General features: G+C 41.7%; 1 protein-coding gene and 1 long non-coding RNA gene across 2 annotated transcripts in view; one reads left to right on the forward strand and one right to left on the reverse strand.

The window, feature by feature from the left end:
- Positions 1-3,961: 3,961 nt before the first annotated feature.
- Positions 3,962-13,901, reverse strand: LOC116072943. The gene is made up of 2 exons (XR_004111599.1): positions 13,812-13,901; positions 3,962-5,024 (listed from the first exon to the last, which is right to left on the reverse strand). It is a non-coding gene; the product is annotated as an uncharacterized LOC116072943 (long non-coding RNA).
- Pgr (progesterone receptor) overlaps positions 12,177-22,142 on the forward strand; it is a 62,286-nt gene continuing 52,320 nt past the window's right edge. The window contains exons 1-2 of the mRNA XM_031344541.1: positions 12,177-13,825; positions 15,364-15,515. Coding sequence (XP_031200401.1) covers positions 12,210-13,825; positions 15,364-15,515 — 1,768 coding nt within the window. The 5' untranslated portion in view covers positions 12,177-12,209. The remainder of the gene's footprint in view (positions 13,826-15,363; positions 15,516-22,142) is intronic.

Raw genomic sequence — 22,142 nt, forward strand, 5'->3', positions numbered from 1 at the left:
GTAAAGAGATTTTACTCTCGAGGAAATGTACATATAGATGAATAGAACAGAACTCATCAGGAAAAAAGAAAACTAAAGCATGTCTCTAAAACAAGAATGAGTTGTATTTAAGTTAGTTTGAAATAGTCAGAGGAAGACCCTTTAAATAAAATGAATCCATTGAAATTGATTCAACATGAATGAAGTTGCCCACTGAAATGCATTCAGCAGAGACAATAGTGAAGAATTTGACAAAACTCATCTTCAGAGAGACATTTTTCCCAACATGAGAATGGAGTCGCAAGGGGACACTGGGACTGAAGTCTTATGTGAACTGTACTGTAGATGTTTCATTTAACTCTGCAGCAGGATCACTTTAAAGTGCTTTGCCTAGTCAGTATATTATAGGATTTTTCTACACTGTGCAGGATTCTTTAAAACAAATAAAAACTCTAAAAATTTTCCATGCAAATAAATATAAATGTGCTTCTTCTTATTACCTAGTGAAACCAAAGGATGTGCTCATATCAGTACTAAATAATAAGATGAAGTAGATGTACTAACACAATATCAGATGTACAGTAATTGTAGATTTTTCCAATTTCAATGTCAAATCCATTATTTACAAAAATATTCTGTTTATTATTTACTAGTTTTTGGAAAAGGTAATTAACTTTTATTTTTTCATTAGTTATTTATTCACTTTACATCCAAATTACAGCCATCCTTTCTCTCCTTCTCCCAGTCCACCCTTACAAATCCCTTCCTCCATTACACTCTATCCTTCTCCTCAGAGAAGGGGAAGCCCCCTTGCATACCACCCTGCTCTGTCAGTCCTGTTAGAGGAAGTGGATTCAATAGCAGGGAAGAGTTAGAAACAGCCCCCGTTCCATTTTTAGGGGACCCACATGAAGACCAAGAGGCACATCTGCTGCAAAGGTGTCATCTAGGTCTAGACCTACATGCTCTTTGGTTGGTGGTTCAGTCTGTGTGAGCACCGTGTGCCCAGGTTAGTTGACTTTGTAGGTCTTCTTGTGGTATCCTTGACCCCTCTGGTTCCCTCAAATTCCCCCCTATTCTTCCACAAGACTCCCCAAGCTCCATGTGATGTTTGGCTCTGGGTCCCTGCATCTGTTTCCATAAGCTGTTGAACGAAGCCTCTCAGAAGACAATTATGCTGGGCTCCTCTTTGCAAGCATAGCAGAGTATCATTAAGTGTCAGGGGTTGACTCTTTCACATGGGATGGGTCTCAAGTTCAGTCAGTCATTGGTTTATCTTTCGTCAACCTCTGTTCCATTTTTATTCTTGAGCATCTTGTAGACAGGACAAATTTTGGGTTGAAGGTTTTGTGGGTGAGTTGATGTTTTCCTCCCTCCACTGAAAGTCCCACCTGGCTACAGGAGGTTACTACTTAAGTCTCCATATCTCTTGCTGTTAGGAGTCTCAGCTAGGGTCACCCCCATAAACTCCTTGGAGCCTCCTTTTTCCTACCTAGGTCTCCTGCTAGTCCCAGGGATGTTGGCCACCAATTTCTGTCCTCACTCCCATACCTCTCAGCACCCCCACACACACCTGATCACCATCATGTTCCCCTCCTTACCCCCTCTCCCATCCAGTTCCTTCTGTCCATCCACCTCTGATATGTATTTCATTCCCCCTTCTGAGTGACATTCGCACACCCTCCCTTGTCTTTCCTTATTATTCAGTTTCGTTGGGTCTGTGGATTGCAGCGTAGTTATCCGCTACTTTTGGCTAATGTACACTTATAATTGAGTACATATCATGTATATTTTTCTGACTCTGCCTTACTTCACTCAGTATGATATTTTCTAGTTCTATCCATTTGCCTGAAAATTTCATCATATCTTTATTTTTAATAGCTGAATAGTATTCAGTTGTGCTAATGAACCACATTTTCTTTATCCATTCATCAATTTAGGGATATCTAGCCTGCTTCCTAGATATTGGCTGTTATGAATAGGAACAGAAAAAAAACTAGCTAACTTTAAAGTACTGGAATATGTGAATTTGGAATGAGTCATTATCTTCTCAAAATACCCCAAATTATGAAAATCTAGAACCTTTATAGAAAGGAAATACCTTTACATTTTTTTATTATAAATAGCTCCCTACAGATGCCAAATTCTCCTAGCAGAAGTAAGCCACAGGGGAGAAAGTTGTAAGCCCTTGAAGGAAGACACATTTGTTACAGAGTCCATGGAAATCCATCCACTCCTGCTCCTGTATACAGCAGCTACTTCTTAGTTGGGGCTGCATTTTGGGGGAGCGGGTAAAAACCGCTAGTCTGTCAGCCATGCAACAAGACTTCTCTCTGTCATACCTCCATTCAGAACCTCCACTTTGGGTTTTCCTCTATAAATATTTCTTATTGTTCATCTCAAAGTCTTGAGATTTCTTGGTTTAAAAAACAATAGGAATCAGATTATTAAGGAACTGAAGGAATAAAAGAAAAACTAGATTATAAGAGACTGTGCTTAATAAAAGAGGTCTGATATTAGTAAGTGTCTTAGTTAGGGTTCCCATTGCTCTGAAGAGACACCATGACCAAGGGCAACTCTTACAAGGGACACTATTTAATTGGGGTTGGCTTACATGTTGAGAGGTTCAGTCCATTATCATCATGGCAGCATGTGGGTAAACATGGTGCTAGAGAAGCTAAAAAGTTCTAAATCTTATTCTGAAGGGAACCAGAAGACTGTCTTCATGTGGTTAGGAAGAGGGTCTCAAAGCCTACCCCCACAGTGACCCACTTTCTCCAAAAAAAGAAGACATGCCTACTCTAACAAGTCCATACTTCCTAATAGTGCTACTCCATGGACCAACCATATTCAAATTACCACAGTAAAGAAAGACTATCTTCTTTTTTTATATTACAATCTTCAAGAAGTTTTTAATTTAGCTCTGAACACAACTCATAGTTCCACTCCTGTATGTATTTGACATAAAAATATGAATATTCATGAATATTTTTCCATTGTTTTGAAATTAAAAATGGAAATACATATAAGCATTTTGAGGCCAGATCACATAATCTGTTCACAAATCAGCTATCAAGGTAGAACATGGTATTTGTTAGGATTATGAAGCAGTGCTTAACTGCTTTCCTATAATGCACAAAGTTCGGTAATAATCAGTAGCAACAAATACATACATACATGATTTTTAAAGGAAAAGATGTGTGGTTTTTAAAGCATTGTGCTGAAACTTGTCACAGGTCCTTATGGACCATACCAAGTCAATGCTGAAGACAGGTGTAGTACAGCACATTATACTTAAATATTCCTCACACAGTTGTATGAAAATGGATGCATGAACGATCTTGAGCTTGCTGTCTTGACAGCACAGTAAGAACATTCTCCCTCTCCCTCACCATTACAAGGATGGCTTTCATGGATGAGAAAAGACTTTCCTGATTTTAAGTCAAGGTAATGATTGTTCTCCTCTCTTCACTGATTTTAATCACCCTCGTAGAGCATTCAAAGTGAACAGAAAACACTAACATTAGAATAACTTTGGTTACAATTTTATTTATTTATTTATCTCTATATGTATATTATTGAGCTCTCTCTCTCTCTCTCTCTCTCTCTCTCTCTCTCTCTCTCTCTCTCTCTCTGTGTGTGTGTGTGTGTGTGTGTGTGTGTGTCTACCATAAAGTGTGAGTAGAGCTGAGAAGGGATCTGGCATGAGTCAGTTCTCTCTGTCCACCAAGTGGATCCCAAGGACTGAACTTAGGTTGTAGGTTTGGTACAGGCACCTTGAATTGATGAGTCATCCTGCCATTCCTAGAATATCTTGCACATAATTTAAATGATTGACTATTTTCCTAGGTATGAAAACAGTTAATATTCACTAAATCTTATTGTCATGCAGAGGTGTGCCCTGTGCATAAACAGGAAGCTGCGCAGTTGAAGACACATATTGTCTGAGGTGGTGAGGTTGGCAACACATCATTTTTCTAACTTTGCTTTAGCAATGATGCACTTTTATTTCAAAATTTAACAGTGGAAGAAAACAGATGTCTAGTGAGAGTGGTATAAGAAAACTATGTTAATATATGATATTAGAATGGTACTCTTAGCTCAGCACAAGCTCATTCTTAGCTCCTAGAAGTCTTCTGTTTTGAGTGATCCCTGACACAGAGGTCTCTGCTAATACCCCCATCTCCAGAGCTGCCTGGAAATCATGGTAGCCAAAGCTAGAAAGTAACATGTTGATTTTTAAGTCAGGACAGGAATAAAGCAGAAATGACAGCACTATCTGTATGTTCCAGAAGCAGGAAAGGGTACCCATCACTGTATGAAGGCTCTACTTGAAACTTGCAAAATTAACAAGTAAAAATGTGGGTCTCACCATGCAAAAATACTAGAAGGCATGGGACAAATATGGAGTTGCAGCCAAAAGTAGAGATGGAGATCTACAAGGGGAGGTGAAGGAGGCAGAAAAACCATCACTCAGAGTGCAACGCGTGCTTTTCTCTCACATGACATGGGCTGATGGCTTCACTTGATTCCAAGTAGTAGGTGGGAGAGAAAAAAAAGAATGCAAATGAAAACCAAAACACTGCTCACAATAATTATATGTTACAAGCAAGAGAAAATCTTGCCTTCTTATTGTGTTGGGAGGAGGATAGTCTTGAGAATATGAAACCTCCAGTGAGTTTAATAAGGCTGAGTTTGTAAAACAAACCTGAATGTAAACTGATATTCAGTTTGCAACCTTTGATTGTAACACTATCTTAATTCTCGTATCTACCAGGGGTTAATTTTTCTTTCTCTAATGTTTCCAGTTTTTCATCTCCATGGTTCTCTTTGCTTTACACATTTCAAGTGTCTCTCTTCTTTAATGAAAAATAACACAAAACCTTTTCCATTATTAGTATCTTCTCTCTTCAATCAGAACCCTCCAAGTGGTAATCTTGGATCTCATTGCTTCTTCTGGATTGGATGTTAAGTGCCTGTTGGGTGCTTTACTGTGTCTGTTGTTCTGATTTTCTAGAACAGGACCTTTTTGTATGATTTTCCCTCTGTGGAAAAAAAACAGGGTATTAAACAAGGAGGCAGAATTAAATATTTGCAAGACAGTTCCAGCATTGAAGGACATATTTTCCACACATTCTCATCTTGCTTTCAGCTCTTGACCTGGTAATATTCAAATCAGTTCACCTTAATTTCACATAGTCAGCATTACTAATGTCTCAGAGCATCCTGTAAACAGCAAATTTAGTGAAAAAATTCAGCCTTTGTCTTAAGTATGTGTATGTGTGTGTATTTTCTTCATTTGACATTATTATCTGTAAACATCTGTAATTTACATCAGTGGCATAAGTTCAAAAAGTGATATGACACTCAATATTTGGAGATTTGCTATGAAATATATATATATATATATATATACACATATATACACACATTCATACACACATATAGATCTACATATGTAATAAATAGTTCATAAGGTCATACTCCATTTGCTATATGTTTGGATAAAAGTTCTTGCTTTATCTTTAAATGGAGAAATGTACAAAAAGATATCTAGGAAAAGCTTTCTAGTGATGGATTAAGGGTAAGTACTCTTAACATTCAGAGTCAGTGGGGAAAACCATTGTTAATTTCTCCCTAGTTCTACTGACCTCCATCCTTCTCCCTCCTTCCTCCCCCTTTTCTCCTCTTCTTCCTCCTCTTTCTTGCTTCTTAGAACTCAGGCCAGTGTAACAGGTGATGGTACCTTCTAGCTATGTACACACAGGACAGGAATAATGAGATCTCTTCTACAAGGACAATCAACTCATTCACAAAGCTCTATCTATACAAGTTCCACCTCTTGTTGATGTCATGTTGATGAGGTATATAAGAGTATAGATGCAGAGGAGGTTTGAAATTTCCCTTCTGGAAACATCCTGTTAACTATAAATGAGGATTTCTACATTTTCAGGAAGATATGGACTTCTTGGATCATCAATTTCACTATTATTAGCAGATTATAATTGAGAGTTAGCACTTTGTTATTATAACAAAATATCCCAGACACAATGACTTACCTATAGTTCTTGTGCCTCTCACAGTTTGGTGAGGTTGCAAGTCCAGGGTCATTGGTTCTTAGGAAGCTTCAACTCCTGGATTGCTGCTAACAACCATCTCATTGTGTACTTTGCAACTTTCTCTCTCTCCCTCTCTCTCTGTCTCTCTCTCCCCTTCTCTCTCTCTCTCTTTCTGTGTGTGTGTGTGCATGCGTGTGTGTGTGTGTGTGTGTGTGTGTGTGTGTGTGTGTGTGAGAGAGAGAGAGAGAGAGAGAGAGAGAGAGAGAGAGAGAGAGAGAGAGAGAGAGATTCAGTCACATTGTGGGTAAGCGAATCAACATAGAACTTGGAGGGGACAGGGAAGCACCTACCATTTTTACCAATTTTACCAGGCATTATATCAATTCCAGGCTCTCAGTGTGGTCTTATAGCATCCTTACAGATATTAACTAATCTACTTTGACAATAAGTAAAGCCTAACACAACACATGGAATAAGGAAATGAAAGGTTATAAATGAAGGTCTACTCTCATCAAGATGTTGATTTCAGGGTAGCTATGAATCATGCCACTAGTTCAGAAGATGGTGTAGTAGAAAATAAAGATGATGGAATAACAATGAAAAATAATTTTCAAGAAAGGCAGAGAAGCTACCTTCAAGGCACAAAGTTTGCACACGTGCTGTTAAAAGCAAAGTGGTACAAAGCTTTACAGAAAACCGGGTGTGTCTGAAGTCCACAGCACATGACAAGCTCATAGAATGATCCCAAGTCATATGATACACAAGCATGCCGACAAGGAAACCCTTCTTTAAATGAGAGTGCTTGTCCCAGTCTGCTTGTCTGCTTGTCCCAGTCTGCTTGTCTGCTTTTGTCATAAACGACAGATAGAAAACAACACTGGGGAGGAAAGGCCTAACTCTGGATTGTGTCAAGTTGACAAAAACTTGATAGCCACACACACAAAAGATGGGCACAGGGATAGACTTTATGCCATATGAAAAGTCAAATTTAATTGTATAGTAGATTTAATGCAAAATCTATGTAACAGAAAGCTTCAGAGTCTCAGTCTTAGTAATGATTTCTTATATTTGTTTTGACACTGAAAATGTAATTCATCAAAACATAAATTGATCAAAATAATCTATCAGACAGTTCCAATTGCCAAAGAACTTAAAGATGAACACGCCCGGAGACAACATTCCCCAGTCTTAAGCACATCAATGAGTTGTATCAGTTGCTGAAAGAGCTAAGAGGTATATTAACAGACGGTTTTTAATAACATACTTGTCCTTTGACAAGTTCATACATGTATATAATGTTCTTGATCATCCCCAAACACCCCACCTCTCCCTTACCAATACTAATGCTGGCTACCTGTCTTAGTCAGGATTTCTATTCCTGCACAAACATCAGGACCAAGAAGCAAGTTGGGGAGGAAAGGGTTTATTCAGCTTACTTCCACATTGCTGTTTATCACCAGAGAAAGTCAGGACTGGAACTCAAGCAGGTCAGGAAGCAGGAGCTGATACAGAGGCCATGAGCAAGCCATGGTTCCTTACTGGCTTGCTCAGCCTGCTCTCTTATAGAACCCAAGACTTCCAGCCTAGGGATGGCACCACCCACAAGGGACCCTACCCCCTCATGACTAGTTGAGAAAATGCCCCACAGCTGGGTCTCATGGAGGCACTTCCCCAACTGAAGCTCCCTTCTCTGTGATAACTCCAGCCTGTGTCAAGTTGACACAAAACCAGTCAGTACACTACCTCCACCAAACTTCCCTACCATCGTCATGGTCTCTTCCTCTGTTTACATGCAGTGAGTTCAGTTGGTGTTGCCCACATGTTCAGAGCCCTCCACTGGTTCATACATGACCTACTAGTGACTGGACACCCACTCCCAATTACTTATTCTTACCCAGCAGCTGCCAACTAGCTAGGAGTGGCACTTATGAGCCCCTTCCCATCCATACCAGAAGTATATTTGCCACTTATTATCAGCATTTTGAGCAGATAATTTTTAAAAGCCAATAAATATGTGATCAGACACAGAGATATACGGAAGAAGATATACAGAAAACAAACACAGGAAAGGAAAGTGAACATCATGAGTCTCTAGAGAAAAACCAAAACCCCACTGAGATTCCATCATGGACTTTTTACATTTGCTGAGATTAAAAAAAAAAATTAACCAACTGTTTCTCAGGTTATGGTATAATTAGAACTTCAACAATCTAGGGTGAAAGAAAAACGGGCCAGCCACCATGTAAAGTGGTTTGACAGCTGTCTGTACACCTTGGTGTAGGTTCATTGTGAATGCTATAATAAAGCACCATTTCCTCATTGGGTGGCTTAGTTATACCAGAAGGATAGCTACCTTGCACAGATCAGAGCATCATCCAAGTAGCAGATTCAATTTCTGGTGAGATTTTTCTTTCTGGTGCATAGATGGTACTTCTTACCATCTTACCACGGGGAAGGAGTGATTAAGCAACTGCCCGCTATACATCACCCTCTCAGCAGTCCAACCCCCAAAGAATGTGATGATGGCAATGCAGCCAAGGTATGAAGTCCATGGAGATCACAAGCAGGTCACAGACACATAAATATAGCTAGCCATTTCATTTCTGAATACTTATCTAAGAAAAATGAAAACATATGTATATAAAGACAGACATACACATAGTAAATTTCTAGCAAAACACTAACCATACAAGTGTCAACTGTTTGTCAGCATAGGCAAACACAATATGTTACATTCACTCACTGTATTTCTAACTTGGGAATAGAGTAAACTATTGATGTATATAGTATAGTAGAGTTGAAACTCAAAGTGTTATACCAAAAATAAGAAGAGCATATTATATAAACTGGAGTGGAAGTCTTCATTTCTAGTATTTTTTTTTCAAATAGATGAATTGAATTCCAAGGAGAAATGGCTGATTCTAAGAGGACAGAGGTAGCAGGCAAATTGTCTCCAAAGAAGTTTTGGAGAACCAAAGAAAACTTTTTTTTTTTTTTTGGCTCCAAAGAACCAAAGAAAAAGTATTAAAATACTTTACTCCATGCCCATGAATCTTTGCCACACATAATAGTAAAGCATGTCACCTGGCACAGAAGACAGCAAAGGAACCCCAGTACTCAAAGCTGAAAACCACTTCAGGAACAAAGTGTATCCATAGTGGTATACACAAAAGGTTGAATGCAGAGGTAACAGGGCTGAAGTGTGTTCCCCTACGCAGAATTACAGATAAAGCTTTCAGTTAATTACTCCATCCTGGAGTGGAGAGTGTTACTTCCTGCTCCCACATATTCCCACTCATATTGACTCTTATTACTCATAGTGACTTCCTTCCAAAATGTGGAGCTAACACCCATGTGAAGGACCCTGAGAAACACTGCTTCACACAAGTTCTCAAGGCCAGCATCATACCATAAGCCCTGTTCAATGTGAACCCTTTATGCTGGTGGTGAAAACACCATTTGCTAAGGTTAACTTCCTTTCCCAAACCCATGAGCCATGACCACTTAAAGAATGCCACCCTATAAGAGTTCTTAGGAGTATCAAGGTCATGAAATACAAGGGATGTCTCAGAGCCATCATAGCCAAAAGGATTCTGGGAAGCAATAATAACAATGAAACAAGTTGTTTGTGTGGAGTGTTAGAAAAGAAAACAGATATTGAAAGAAAACTGTATATACTCTGGGCATTAGTTAACAACCATGCACCCGCCTGAGCTCACTAATAGCAACATGCAGGAAGCGACACAGAGAGCATACAATTATTCTTTATTCACTGGTAGATTTTTTTTGCTATAAATCTAAAACTATTCTGGAAAGGGATGCCTGTTAATATAAATTCTTGAAAAAAAAAAACCTCATACCAAAGACATAGAGCATCACTTAACAGAACACCCATTAAAGCAGCCAGGAACCTTTAGAAGTCCTAGTGTACAGTGTGGGTAGAAATGTTGCAAGAAAGGGAGGAGAAAGGATAGTATGCAGAGACTTTAAAGGGAATCTTGAAGGCACTTAATCTGTCTTTAGTCAAGGTTCCCCATATACATTATAGATGTATATGCTCGTATAGGAGGCTACTTGCTAGCCTCATTTCTTTGCTTCCCACACTCATTCTATGCACTGTACAGAATGCCCCCCTCTCGCAGTTCTCACACTCCATTTTTACCATTTGATACCATAAGGATATACAATAACTGCTTCCTTAAATTTGTTTCTCCCTCTCTAATTCTCACATATTTAAAATTAGTCAGCAATAACTCATTTCTGGAATAGTCCACACCCAAACCCAATGGTCCAATGTAACAGAGATTCACTTCTATGTAGTACCTCCCTGGTGATTCAGGCATCCAGGCACTTTGCCTCCAGCACCCCCACCTGCTGTGCAGTTTTGGAGCCTTCCACCAATCTTCTAGACCTGGCTGAGAATGACTGCAAGGTGTCAGCATAAAAAAGACCTGGACACACTTAAAGGCATTTCCCAAATGACTAACTCAGTTTTGAACAGGAATGTGTCAGGACATCCACTTATCTGGGATTGAGTGTGGACATTAGCTTATGACTGTATATAAAATATATCATATTACTCTCTCCCTTCCACAGTGTTCTCATGAGTTTAAAGGTGATTTATTTTCAAAGCTCAATGATAATTATTCTAAGAGAAACATGGAGGGAAAAATGCAATCTTAAGATATGATGCAGGATATTTAGATAAGACTGAAGGGAACCTCAGGAAAATATAGAGATGTATTCATCAGGACAAGCAGAACATGACAATGTCCAAACTCCCCATATGCAGGCAGAGAAGTGTCACCAACTGTCTTCCATCCTTACCCGCTAAGTCACATTGGTGGTCCACTTGTCTCAGGAATAGTTGGAACGTTGTTAGAGGCAGGCTGTACAGGCAGCCAATAAGGGTGCTCTGTGCCAAACTCAGAGAATCTCTCCATGTATCACCATGTATCTCTTATGAGCTCTCTCTCCAGAATCCGCATAGCTCAAGGAGGAAGTCTACTCCTGGGGCTGGTCTTAGACTGCCATGTGCACAGTGGTATATGCAGGCACACACATGCATACAGACAAGAGCACCTGCTGCTCCTTCAGAGGACCCCAGTTAGGATCTCAGCACCCACAGCAGACCCCTCACAACCACCTATAGAGTCACTGCTGAGGGATCTCACCCTCTCTGCTGGCCCCCGTGCAACTGTGTAACACACTCACAGAGACGTATACACATAATAAAAATGAAAATATTTGGGATAATTTTTATACCTTTTCTACATAAAAATGTCGTCATATGTCATTGTGTTGAATATTTACAAATTTCAAATCCTGAAGTTTTTACAACAATTTTGCTTTTTATAGGGTGGGGCTGTCATATTTCTTAACTGGCAGTATAAGTTCTGATATGTTTAGAAGATTTCTTCTCAAAGCATCTGATATTCCAGGTGGAATCAGACTAGTGGGTAGCGGGAATGCCAACTCCAGAGATTCGGATCTAGCCAGTGATTGGCTAGGGAGGGGCTTTGGGCGGGCCTTCCTAGAGCGCAGAGCCAGTCTAGACTGTCACTATCAGGCTTTGAGGTATTTAGTGGTGTGAGGATTCTGCCATTCCGCTAGCTTCTCTTAGCTTTATCCGAGCAACCCGCAACCAGAACTCGCTGGGATTGTAGAGAACCCAGAGAGCTGTAGAGAGTGTCACAGCAGAAGGACTAAGAATGGGATACGTCTTAGCCCCAGGGTTTTGGTGAGGAATGTAATGCAAACTTCCTAAGATGTCTAGGTTTCAACTAACAGAAGAAGTAGCGGAGGAGCCCTTTCTGCAGCCCCGGCCACTCCAGCACCAGGTCTCCCATTCAATGAGAAACACGGGGGAAAAAAGTCTCTCGATTAACTCCCAGTTCTAAGATCAGCTTGCTCCAGCTACTTCTTCCTGTCCTCACCCTACCGCCACCGGGACAGCGCGACTACCACCCTTCCTCTTCGTCTGGGTGGAGGGTAAGGACAGGAGCTAACCAAGACCGCCCCTCCCTACCCGACCAGGAGGTGGAGATCCCACGGGCCCTGCTACTCAACACCCACTTCCCCCTCCCTCTGCCCCTATATCTCTGGCACCCCCTCCTTCCCTTTTCCCTCCTCCCAGGAGACGGGGAGGAGAAAAGGGGAGCTCCTGTCGTCATGACTGAGCTGCAGGCAAACGATCCGCGGGCTCTCCACACGTCTGGCGCCGCGGCCTCCCCCCCACACGTCGGGTCCCCCTTGCTTGCACGCTTGGATCAGGGTCCCTTCCAAGGGAGCCAGCACTCGGATGCCTCGTCTGTAGTCTCGCCAATACCGATCTCCCTGGACGGGCTGCTTTTCCCTCGGTCCTGCCAGGGTTCGGAGCTCCCAGACGGAAAGACACAGGGCCAGCAGTCGCTGTCCGACGTGGAGGGAGCTTTCTCTGGAGTAGAAGCCACTCGTAGGGAAGGAGGCAGAAATCCCAGAGCCCGGGAGAAGGACAGCAGACTCTTAGACAGTGTCTTAGACACGTTGTTGGAGCCCTCGGGGACCGAGCAGAGCCACGCCAGCCCTCCAGCCTGCGAGGCCATCACTTCTTGGTGTCTCTTTGGGCCAGAACTTCCAGAAGACCCCCGCAGTGTCCCTACTACCAAGGGATTGTTGTCCCCGCTCATGAGCCGGCCAGAGAGCAAGGCTGGCGACAGCTCCGGGACAGGAGCAGGGCAGAAGGTGCTGTCCAAAGGACTGTCACCACCCCGGCAGCTGTTGCTCTCGACCTCCGGGAGTGCTCACTGGCCTGGGGCAGGAGTGAAGCCATCCCCGCAGCCAGCTGCGGTGGAGGTGGAGGAGGACAGTGGCCTAGAGACGGAGGGCTCTGCAGCTCCGCTTCTGAAAAGCAAAACTCGAGCACTGGAAGGCACGGGCAGCGGAGGAGGAGTCGCAGCCAACGCTCCCGCAGCGGCCTCAGGAGGCGTCACCCTGATCCCCAAGGAAGATTCCCGGTTTTCTGCTCCCAGGGTGTCCTTGGAGCAAGATGCTCCCGTTGCTCCCGGGCGCTCTCCACTGGCCACCACAGTGGTGGATTTCATCCACGTGCCCATCCTGCCTCTGAACCCCGCGCTCCTAGCCGCCCGCACCCGGCAGCTGCTGGAGGGGGACAGCTACGACGGCGGGGCCACAGCCCAGGGCCCTTTTGTCCCGCCTCGGGGCTCGCCCTCCGCGCCATCCCCGCCGGTGCCCTGTAGTGACTTCCCAGACTGCACGTACCCTCCGGAAGGCGACCCCAAAGAGGACTCGTTCCCTCTTTACGGCGACTTCCAGCCCTCCGGCTTAAAGATCAAGGAGGAGGAGGAGGGCGCGGATGCTGCTGCCCGCTCACCGCGCCCTTACCTGCTGCCGGGAGCCAGCGCTGCTACCTTCCCAGACTTCCCGCTGGCGCCGGCTCCGCAGCGAGCGCCATCCTCCAGGCCCGGGGAGGCGGCGGTGGCCGGCGGCCCCGGCAGCGCCGCAGTGTCGCCTGCGTCCTCGTCGGGCTCCGCGCTGGAGTGCATTCTGTACAAAGCGGAGGGCGCGCCGCCTACGCAGGGTTCATTAGCGCCACTGTCCTGCAAGCCCCCGGCCGCCAGCTCCTGCCTGCTTCCCAGGGACAGCCTGCCGGCCGCCCCGGCCGCCGCGGCAGCACCCGCCATCTACCCGCAGCTTGGCCTCAACGGGCTCCCGCAGCTGGGCTACCAGGCCGCGGTGCTCAAGGACAGCCTACCCCAGGTCTACCCGCCATACCTCAACTACTTGAGGTGAGCATCTGCAGGAGGCCCTGTCCTGCTCCATTCCCTCAGCATCTCTGGGTGGCAGGATAGCCGCGGCGGCGTGGGGTGGGGGGTGGGGGAGCTGCTGCGCGTTGGAGACCCCACACCCACTGTCCAGTGCCTCCCTTTTCTTACATTTTTGGGGGGCATAAAACGGGGTGCAGATATACCATTTTATTGTGCACCGTTCACCCAAACATTGCCTGTAAACTTCTTGAAGCAGGGGCACCTAGGTTCAAAACCTGAGGCGTCACTCTAAGATCTTTGATTGTGTTGAGGATTTGTTGGGAGCTTCATTAAATGCTTTGTAAGAAGGACATTGCCTGTGTGTGTGTGTGTGTGTGTGTGTGTGTGTGTGTGTGTGTGTGTGTTGGGGAGGCTGAGGTGCAAAAGCTCAGGTTTTTTGTTTTGCTTTGTTTTTGAGGGGTGGGGCTTAAGTGTGGCTTCAGAACTGAAATCAGAAACACCTTTAGGGATCTGGACAGGTCTCTGGCCCAATTTTCCTAGGAACATCAAGAGTGAGGTAAACTGCAGGAGGGAAGTGTTTGAATGGCCACCAATTGCAGGGCAGGCATCGAATCCTCACACTGGGGCAGACCCCTGCCTTTATTTTCGTCATATATGTTTTCAAGAGCTTTTACCCCTACATACTGAAGTAATGGACGTGAAGGGGAAAAAAGAAAGCTCAGGCTTTGGAGTCTCAGATGCAGTGACTAGGCAAAATAATGTCAGCATGCTAACAATGCCTTCAAATCGCATCTATATTTATATGTTGGAGCAATCAACCGTTCCAGGGCTGAGTTTTCAAACCGGAACCAGTGCTAATTCCAGTTAAACTCCTAAAGCTCAGCTGTATTTGTTGTGACCCAACATTCAGGAAGGAGGTCATATTTCATCTGCCAAAGGCAAAAACACTTCTGTATAAGGAACTCTTTTTAAGGAGAGCTTCTAGCTTTTGTGAATATGAAAGGATGCACCCACTCTCTTTCTATTAAGCGAATGAATGCTAATGATTTGTGTGTTCGAGGAATCCATTATAGGGAGTTTAAGATATTAAGCACCAAGTTTAGTCCACTGACATTCAAATATGTGTGTATACATATGTATGTGTAAATGTGTGTATTATGTAGGTATATATGTATTTTTTGTATGTTTATGGTCCTAAGAGCTGGGGCTGTGCATCAATTCCTAGAAACTTTGCTTACCTATCATACACTGAGCTCAGAGTTCTATCCCCAGCACCTTATAAACTGGCAAGGGTGGCAAATGCTTCTGTTCCCAGCACTTGGAAGCTGGAAATTCTTGAGTCCAAGGACAGGCTTTGATATAGAACAAGTTTAAAGCCAACCCAATTATATGAGACCTTTAGCAAAAAACTAAGCCACAAACAAACAAACAAAAAACCATAAATAATGCTATGGTTCTATTTTAAAAATTCTTTGTTCTCATGGATAACAGTTTAGGAAAGCTTTCTTTATCAGATAGCGGTGTACCTAAAACTAAACAGAATCTGTTTGCATTTCAAGGCCAGATTCAGAAGCCAGCCAGAGCCCACAGTATGGCTTTGATTCCCTACCTCAGAAGATCTGTTTAATCTGCGGGGATGAAGCATCTGGCTGTCACTATGGTGTGCTTACCTGTGGGAGCTGCAAGGTCTTCTTTAAGAGGGCGATGGAAGGTAGGCCGCCTCCTCCTCACTCTTCCTCTCCATCCCATTGTCACGGAGACCACTTAACACTTTATACATTCTAATTATGCTTGTTTCTAAGAAATGGTGACATTTCTTTGCATCTTCAATTATGATGTTCTTTTAACCATATGCAGTGCCTACAATATCCAAGAGTGAATGTGGTTGGCTATTATAACTTTATACTGTGACTCACACTTTCAACAGTACTCAAGTCATGACACTGGCTAGAGATTCTCTTCCTCTTAAGATACTCTAGTGACGTGTGCATGTGTATCAAGACAGTGGGTTTATAGTAAGTAAAGCTGCATATGTGTGCGTATTTGTATATTTGTGCATACATTTATATACATATGTTACATGTTCAAATATATTTACAAATATATCACACACATATATATTTATATATATGTACATATGTATAAAATGTATAATACTATTGCTAATTATCCACATGTTTGTCCTTTCTGTAAATGCATTTTGACATAATATTGGCATAATAATTCTAAACAGAAGTTTAGTTGATCTTTTTGTTTAGTGTAGCTTCACGTGTATGAGAGGACAGCAATAACTGCTTGGAATAAATGAGCAATCTGAATTTCCCAGGAACACAATTTCCCAGAGACTTGTTTTCAGTAAAACCTGCACATTTCAAAGAACATTTTATTTACATACTTAACCAATGGGTTTGCAATAGTTTTGTAGGGTATCTTTCAGACTTTGCCTTCCATAGAAACATTTTAAAATGCCGTCCACCTCATTAAACACCAAGCAAACATGCCATTGAAGATAAAAACATATTTACAGATCGTGTCACATTTGATGCTGGAGATAAAGCTATTTTCTAAGAAGCTGACATGGAGTGTGGAGACGGTGTGTGGGCTGAGCATCTGCAATAGGCTCTCCTGCTGCTTCAGGTTCTGAGTTCTAACAGCCCTCTACTTATAAGCAGCCATAAGGAGCTGGAGCATCCTACTTCCCGTTCACTGTTAAGCAAGTCTCAAAGTTATAAATATGGGTAATTGGCAGCTGATTATTAGTGGTTATATATTAAGTGGATACCTATTGAGTGGATACATATTAAGTGGATATATATTAAATGGATATACATATTAAGTGGATACATATTAAATGGATACATATTAAGTGGATATATTAAATGACTACATAGTAAGTGGATATATATTCGGTGGGCATATATTCAATGGATACATGTTAAGTAGATACATATTAAATGGATATATACTAAGAGGATAGATATTAAATGCCTTTAACTGGAATGCTGTAAGTTAGTTGGTGTCCACAATATGTGCTGTTACTTTTCAGAAGTTACTCTATCAAGTGCATACACAAAAAGAGGACCACCTGACTGTCGTTGTCATTGGAAGTGCATCCAAGTTTACTATCAAAAGACACTATTAGTAAGACCCTATTTTAAAATGAAGTAGCAGAAATGAAGCACCCTTATTCAACAATACATACAGGAACAACTAAATATAGATATTCATAAATCATTCATTAAGTTAGAGCAAATCTGTGGGCAAATCCATCCCTGTAGCAATTATTTCTGTGCTTCATATATTTTGAGAAAGGTACTCTTCTGTGACTTCTTTTTTCTCTCTGTCTTGAACACAAAATGAGGGGAATAATGGCAGGTATGTTTTAACATGCAGATTAAGTGAATTCATACATACAGTATTCAAAGACCACCTTCAGTGATGGTTTCACCATTAAGAAGCATATAATACAGCTGAAGGGTTACTATACCCCAAAATGAAGTTTCACTAGAAATTGTCATTAAGTACCCAGATAAACATCCATAAAATTTAGGAGATTTATATGGTTTCCTGTGGGAACAGAGGGGAGGAGCTTGAGAGCTTTGGGTGTGTGTGTGTGTGTGTGTGTGTGTGTGTGTGTGTGCAAATCAGAGGACCACTTGTGGAGTCAGCTCTCTGCTTTCACTTTTACATAGGTTCTAAAGATCAGACTCATATACTGCCATGCTTTCATGGCCAGCACTTAAACTCCTGAACCATCTTGCTGGACTGTGAGCTGGGATCTGTAGGTTCTAGTACAATAAGGGAGGCTTCATGTAAGGTATGAAGCTCAGTTTGCTTAAGGGCAAACTGAGCACTAAGGAGAGGTGTCTAATCACACACGCAGGGAAGCCAGAGAGTTAGGTTGCTAGACTATAGATGAATTGGGAATCAGTGGGCAAATGCAAGTGTCTAGAATAGACACTTCTAGGAGTTTCCAGGAATGAGAGATAGTCAGAGGACTTTAGAGGCTGAGAAGAAGCTGCAACAAGAGCTGGGTTGTGAATTAGTTCAAAGTAGAGGGCTGTGCATAAGCCAGGAGGACCAGAGGGGAATGGCAGGTGCGTTAACTGAACCAATGATGTGACTGAGAACCTTGGCATTATAAAGTACTTCCTACACTCCAGTGCCCATTTCCTAGGCTCCACTGGACTCATCTCAGCCCCACAACAGAGGCAAGTTATTATTCACTCTTTACCCAGGAGGAAATCAAGCTGTCTTCATGACAGTTAGGAAGTGGTAAAGTCAGGATTCAAACCCTGATGGTGCGCTCCAGGTCTTAGCCCTCAACCACAGTGCTTCTTTTCTCATAACAGGAAACACAGTTAAACATGTTTGTCAAGTGAGGAAACATCTAGAATGCTAAATATGAATATAAAGAAAGAATGTAAAGAACAGAAATATACAATATGAAGATATACATCACATTAACTTCACATTTGGTGAAGTACCCAGAGAAACCAGAGAAAAGGCTTAGCCAGGTGCCACAAGAGTGTTCTGGGTGTCCCTTTCCCAGGGTAAGAATGAGAGACACAGTCAACTAGGACAACTGGTTTTAAATTGTTTTTTTTTTTCTGGTTTTATGTGGAAGAGAAAAGAGAGGGAGAAAAAAAAGTAACATTCAGGAAATAGGGAATATAAGTGAGGAGAAATGCCTTTGCTTAAGTAAGTCAGTCCAGTTGGTTGAAAAGCCTATTACACTTGTTTGACAAGACATTGGCAGAGTCAGTATGAACTAGGATATGGTCAGGAATTACACAATGTCTACCAGAGGTGAACATATCACTAACTGCCATTTCTACTAATTCAGGTCAGCAACTTGGTCTTGTGGGGGACAGAGACATTTTTATTGGCTCTCTTTAATATGCCTAATGACCACAAAACTATTAGACATTCAGTAAATCAATATTTTCCTCTGTAAACTGGTCACCATAACTAATTATGCTACATTCTTATTTGGAGGGGGTCACTGTGTGTCAACATTGGTAGGAGAGACATTGAATGCAGTGTAATTAAACATAATAGAACTGTATTATTTACAACACTCAAGACTATATAACATGGATGCATTTGTAATTGTTTTATAATGTTATAACACTTTCATTTGGGTATTAATTATTCATGAATTAATTATCTGAAGTACCTTTGCTCATACACTAACTTACCTGTCATACCTAGGCTAGGTACAGGTTGAAGATCAATAAATCAGAGTATACACCGCTGGCCACTGCTTGAGAGGTGGCATGAAGAAAAGAATATGCCACCAATAGATAGCCACAATTAATTACATGCATGCTAAATGATCAATGCATATAGTGCTTCACTGCGTGAAGCATTGACCCTTGTCAGAAACAATGGAGTTTACAAACTTTTATAGAAGAATTGTTATGGATAGGCCATGGTGAAAAACAAGACAGAAATGATATTGCTTTTATTTTATTAAGAACATATTTCTTTCAATTGGTGATGATAATTGAGCATCTAATCAAGACTGACTTAGAATCAGACTTTCCCACAATATCATTTCATGAAGAGAAATAAGAGTAGGCTTTCCACTAACAGCTGAGTAAGCTGGATCATCCCTGCATCCCTGTCTCTAAAGTTCAGGAATGCTTTATCATCTGGAGTCCACAAAATTACCCAACAGTCTCCTCCACTATAATTTATGTAATTAGCATTTGGGCTCTTGAGGGGATAATTTACCAATCGTCATATTTGGTTTAATGTGCTCTCAGAAAGTTTACCCTGGGCAGTTCTCCCATTATCCTAAAAATAAATGTGTAGTAATTCACTGGACTTCATTTCAAAACTACAGCCAATTTCTTCTGAAGCAGGAGGTCTTTCTGTCTAATGCTGAAAATAAATGAACAGAGGTAGAGCTGGACACACTGAAGTAAGGAAGAAGAAGTAGAAAGATGCATTGTGTGGCATATGTTTGACAGTTCATAATGGTACATAGATGTCATTAACACCAGTGGACTGAGGAAAGCAGAGCTATTAGATATTGACCATGACAGCTGTGCTCTGCTGAGCCCACTGAGGCCTGAACTTTCTCCTAACTGCCTAAGGAACATGACAGTGCATTGTACTTAAAAAAAAAAATGAAATCATTATTGATAAAGCTTAAGTCCTCATTCTCAACACTGTTAATCTTCCCCTATCTCAATGCCTTTACATCAACTCTTTACAATATGTGCATATAATATGAGGAACTGTTAAAACATGAGTAGTATCACTGACTAGAATATATGTGTCCTTAAATCATTATCCATAATGCTTTTCTTCACCTAATGGTGTGTATACACTTGCATGTGCATGCATACTTCTGGACATGTGTGTGCGTGCTTCTGTATGAATGTGTATGTACATAAGTGTACCTGTATGGGAGTGGGGGAGAGTCACGTGTGTATGTATACATTTTATGTGCTTGTATTTGTGCATGTGTATGTATACATGTATGTTTTATTCATGTTCTATTGCTGTGGAGTGACACAATGAACATGGCAGTTGTGATAAAAGGAAGCACTTAATTTGGGCTTGCTTATAGTTTCAGAGGTTTAGGCCATTACTCTCATGGTGAGAGCATGCCAGCACACAGGCAGACATGGCAGCTGAGAGTTCACTATCTGGATCTGAAGGCAAGAGGAAGAGAGAGACACTGGACTTGGCTTGAGTGTTTCAAACCCTAAAGTCCCTGCCCCAACAAGGACAAACCGACTCCAACAAGGCTACACCTCCTAATTCCTTCCAAGTAGTGGCATCCCTGGTGACTAAGCATTCAAAGATATGAGCCCCTGGGGTCCATTCATATTCATGCTACCACAAAGTGTGTGCATGCTTCTATTCATTCATATATGCATGACATTTACATGCTTATATGTGTATATATTTGTGTGTATACATATGCATGCTGGTGTGTGTACCTGTGTGTGTTTATACATGTGTATGGCTTACACATACACTTGTATGTATGCTTGTGTGTACTGTACATATGTATACATGCATGTAGGGGTCCATGTGTGGTGTAGTTCTAACTTGCTCTTTGAAGCTAGCTCTAATGATTTAGAATTAAATTCTTTTCTCCAAGCATTGCTGGAGTTAGCATTTCTTGTGCTTGGCAAATGCCTGCTCCATTCTCTGGGTTTAAGTACTTTGATGAAGCTCCTAATACCAAATCCTCCCGCTGGCAACATGACTTCATTCACTTCAAAGCTGTCTATTTTATTTATGTTATAATTAAGAAAAACTGTATTGGAACTACAGAGATAAATATGTGTGTAGGGACTGCCTTCAGTCATTGCAAATGTAGGAAAAGAAAACTCAAATGTAAATCTAGTCTACTGAATGTACACACACATGCAATGCATGTATGAGTGAACACAGCACATACACATGTATGCATATACTCGTGAACTTCCATTCCATATAGACACACAAATGTACACACACATTCACACAGAAGCATTCACACATATGTATACATGCGCATACATACACATGTGCATACAAACCACATTATATGAAAAGAGCATGAGAATGCTCTGGTGTGGATATACTGAACTAAAGGAAACAACATTGCATTGCAGAAGTTCAGGATGGATGTAGGATGTCCAACTCTAATATCTGATGCTACACAAGGGGATCTCTCATCTACCATACCCTGACTGGCCTTGACTGTATCTGGGTACTTGTCTAACACATGTAACTAACTCCTTTACGAATACAATAAAGTAGAGGTACTATATTATATCTAAACTTTTCCAAGAAATGCACAAAGAATTATCACTACCCATTAAGTATGACTGTAATGTCTCTGCCTTTTAACTCCTACCTCCCTGATGTCTTACCAGATTATTTTGCATTTGCATGAAGATTAATTACGTTTTTTAGAAGTAAGCATGACTTCTCCCTGGAGACTAGCTCCTTAACTCTGTCCTAATTTTTTCTCTGCTCAGAGTGGCTCTGCATTGTGCTATTTATTTGATTTATGTTCTCACTCCAAAGTTTATTTAAACAAACTATTTTAAGCCAACACACCAACACACACACACACACACACACACACACACACACACACACACACACACACACATCTTCTATGACAGGAAATCCTTAGGTCTCAGTTGAGTGATTATGGTGCCAAAGCAAATCCTTAGCAGGTCTTTTCATGTGTGGACATCTTTAACATCTGAAAAAAGGCAACACCATTTGGTGAAGATTTAGCACCACCTGAAAACCATGCCTGAGACATATGGCTGACACTTTTTTTTCAGCAAAATAATGTCTCTAATGATCTTAAGAC

This window comes from Mastomys coucha, unplaced genomic scaffold, assembly GCF_008632895.1.
Source record: "Mastomys coucha isolate ucsf_1 unplaced genomic scaffold, UCSF_Mcou_1 pScaffold23, whole genome shotgun sequence".
In the NCBI taxonomy this organism is placed as follows: Eukaryota; Metazoa; Chordata; class Mammalia; order Rodentia; family Muridae; genus Mastomys; species Mastomys coucha.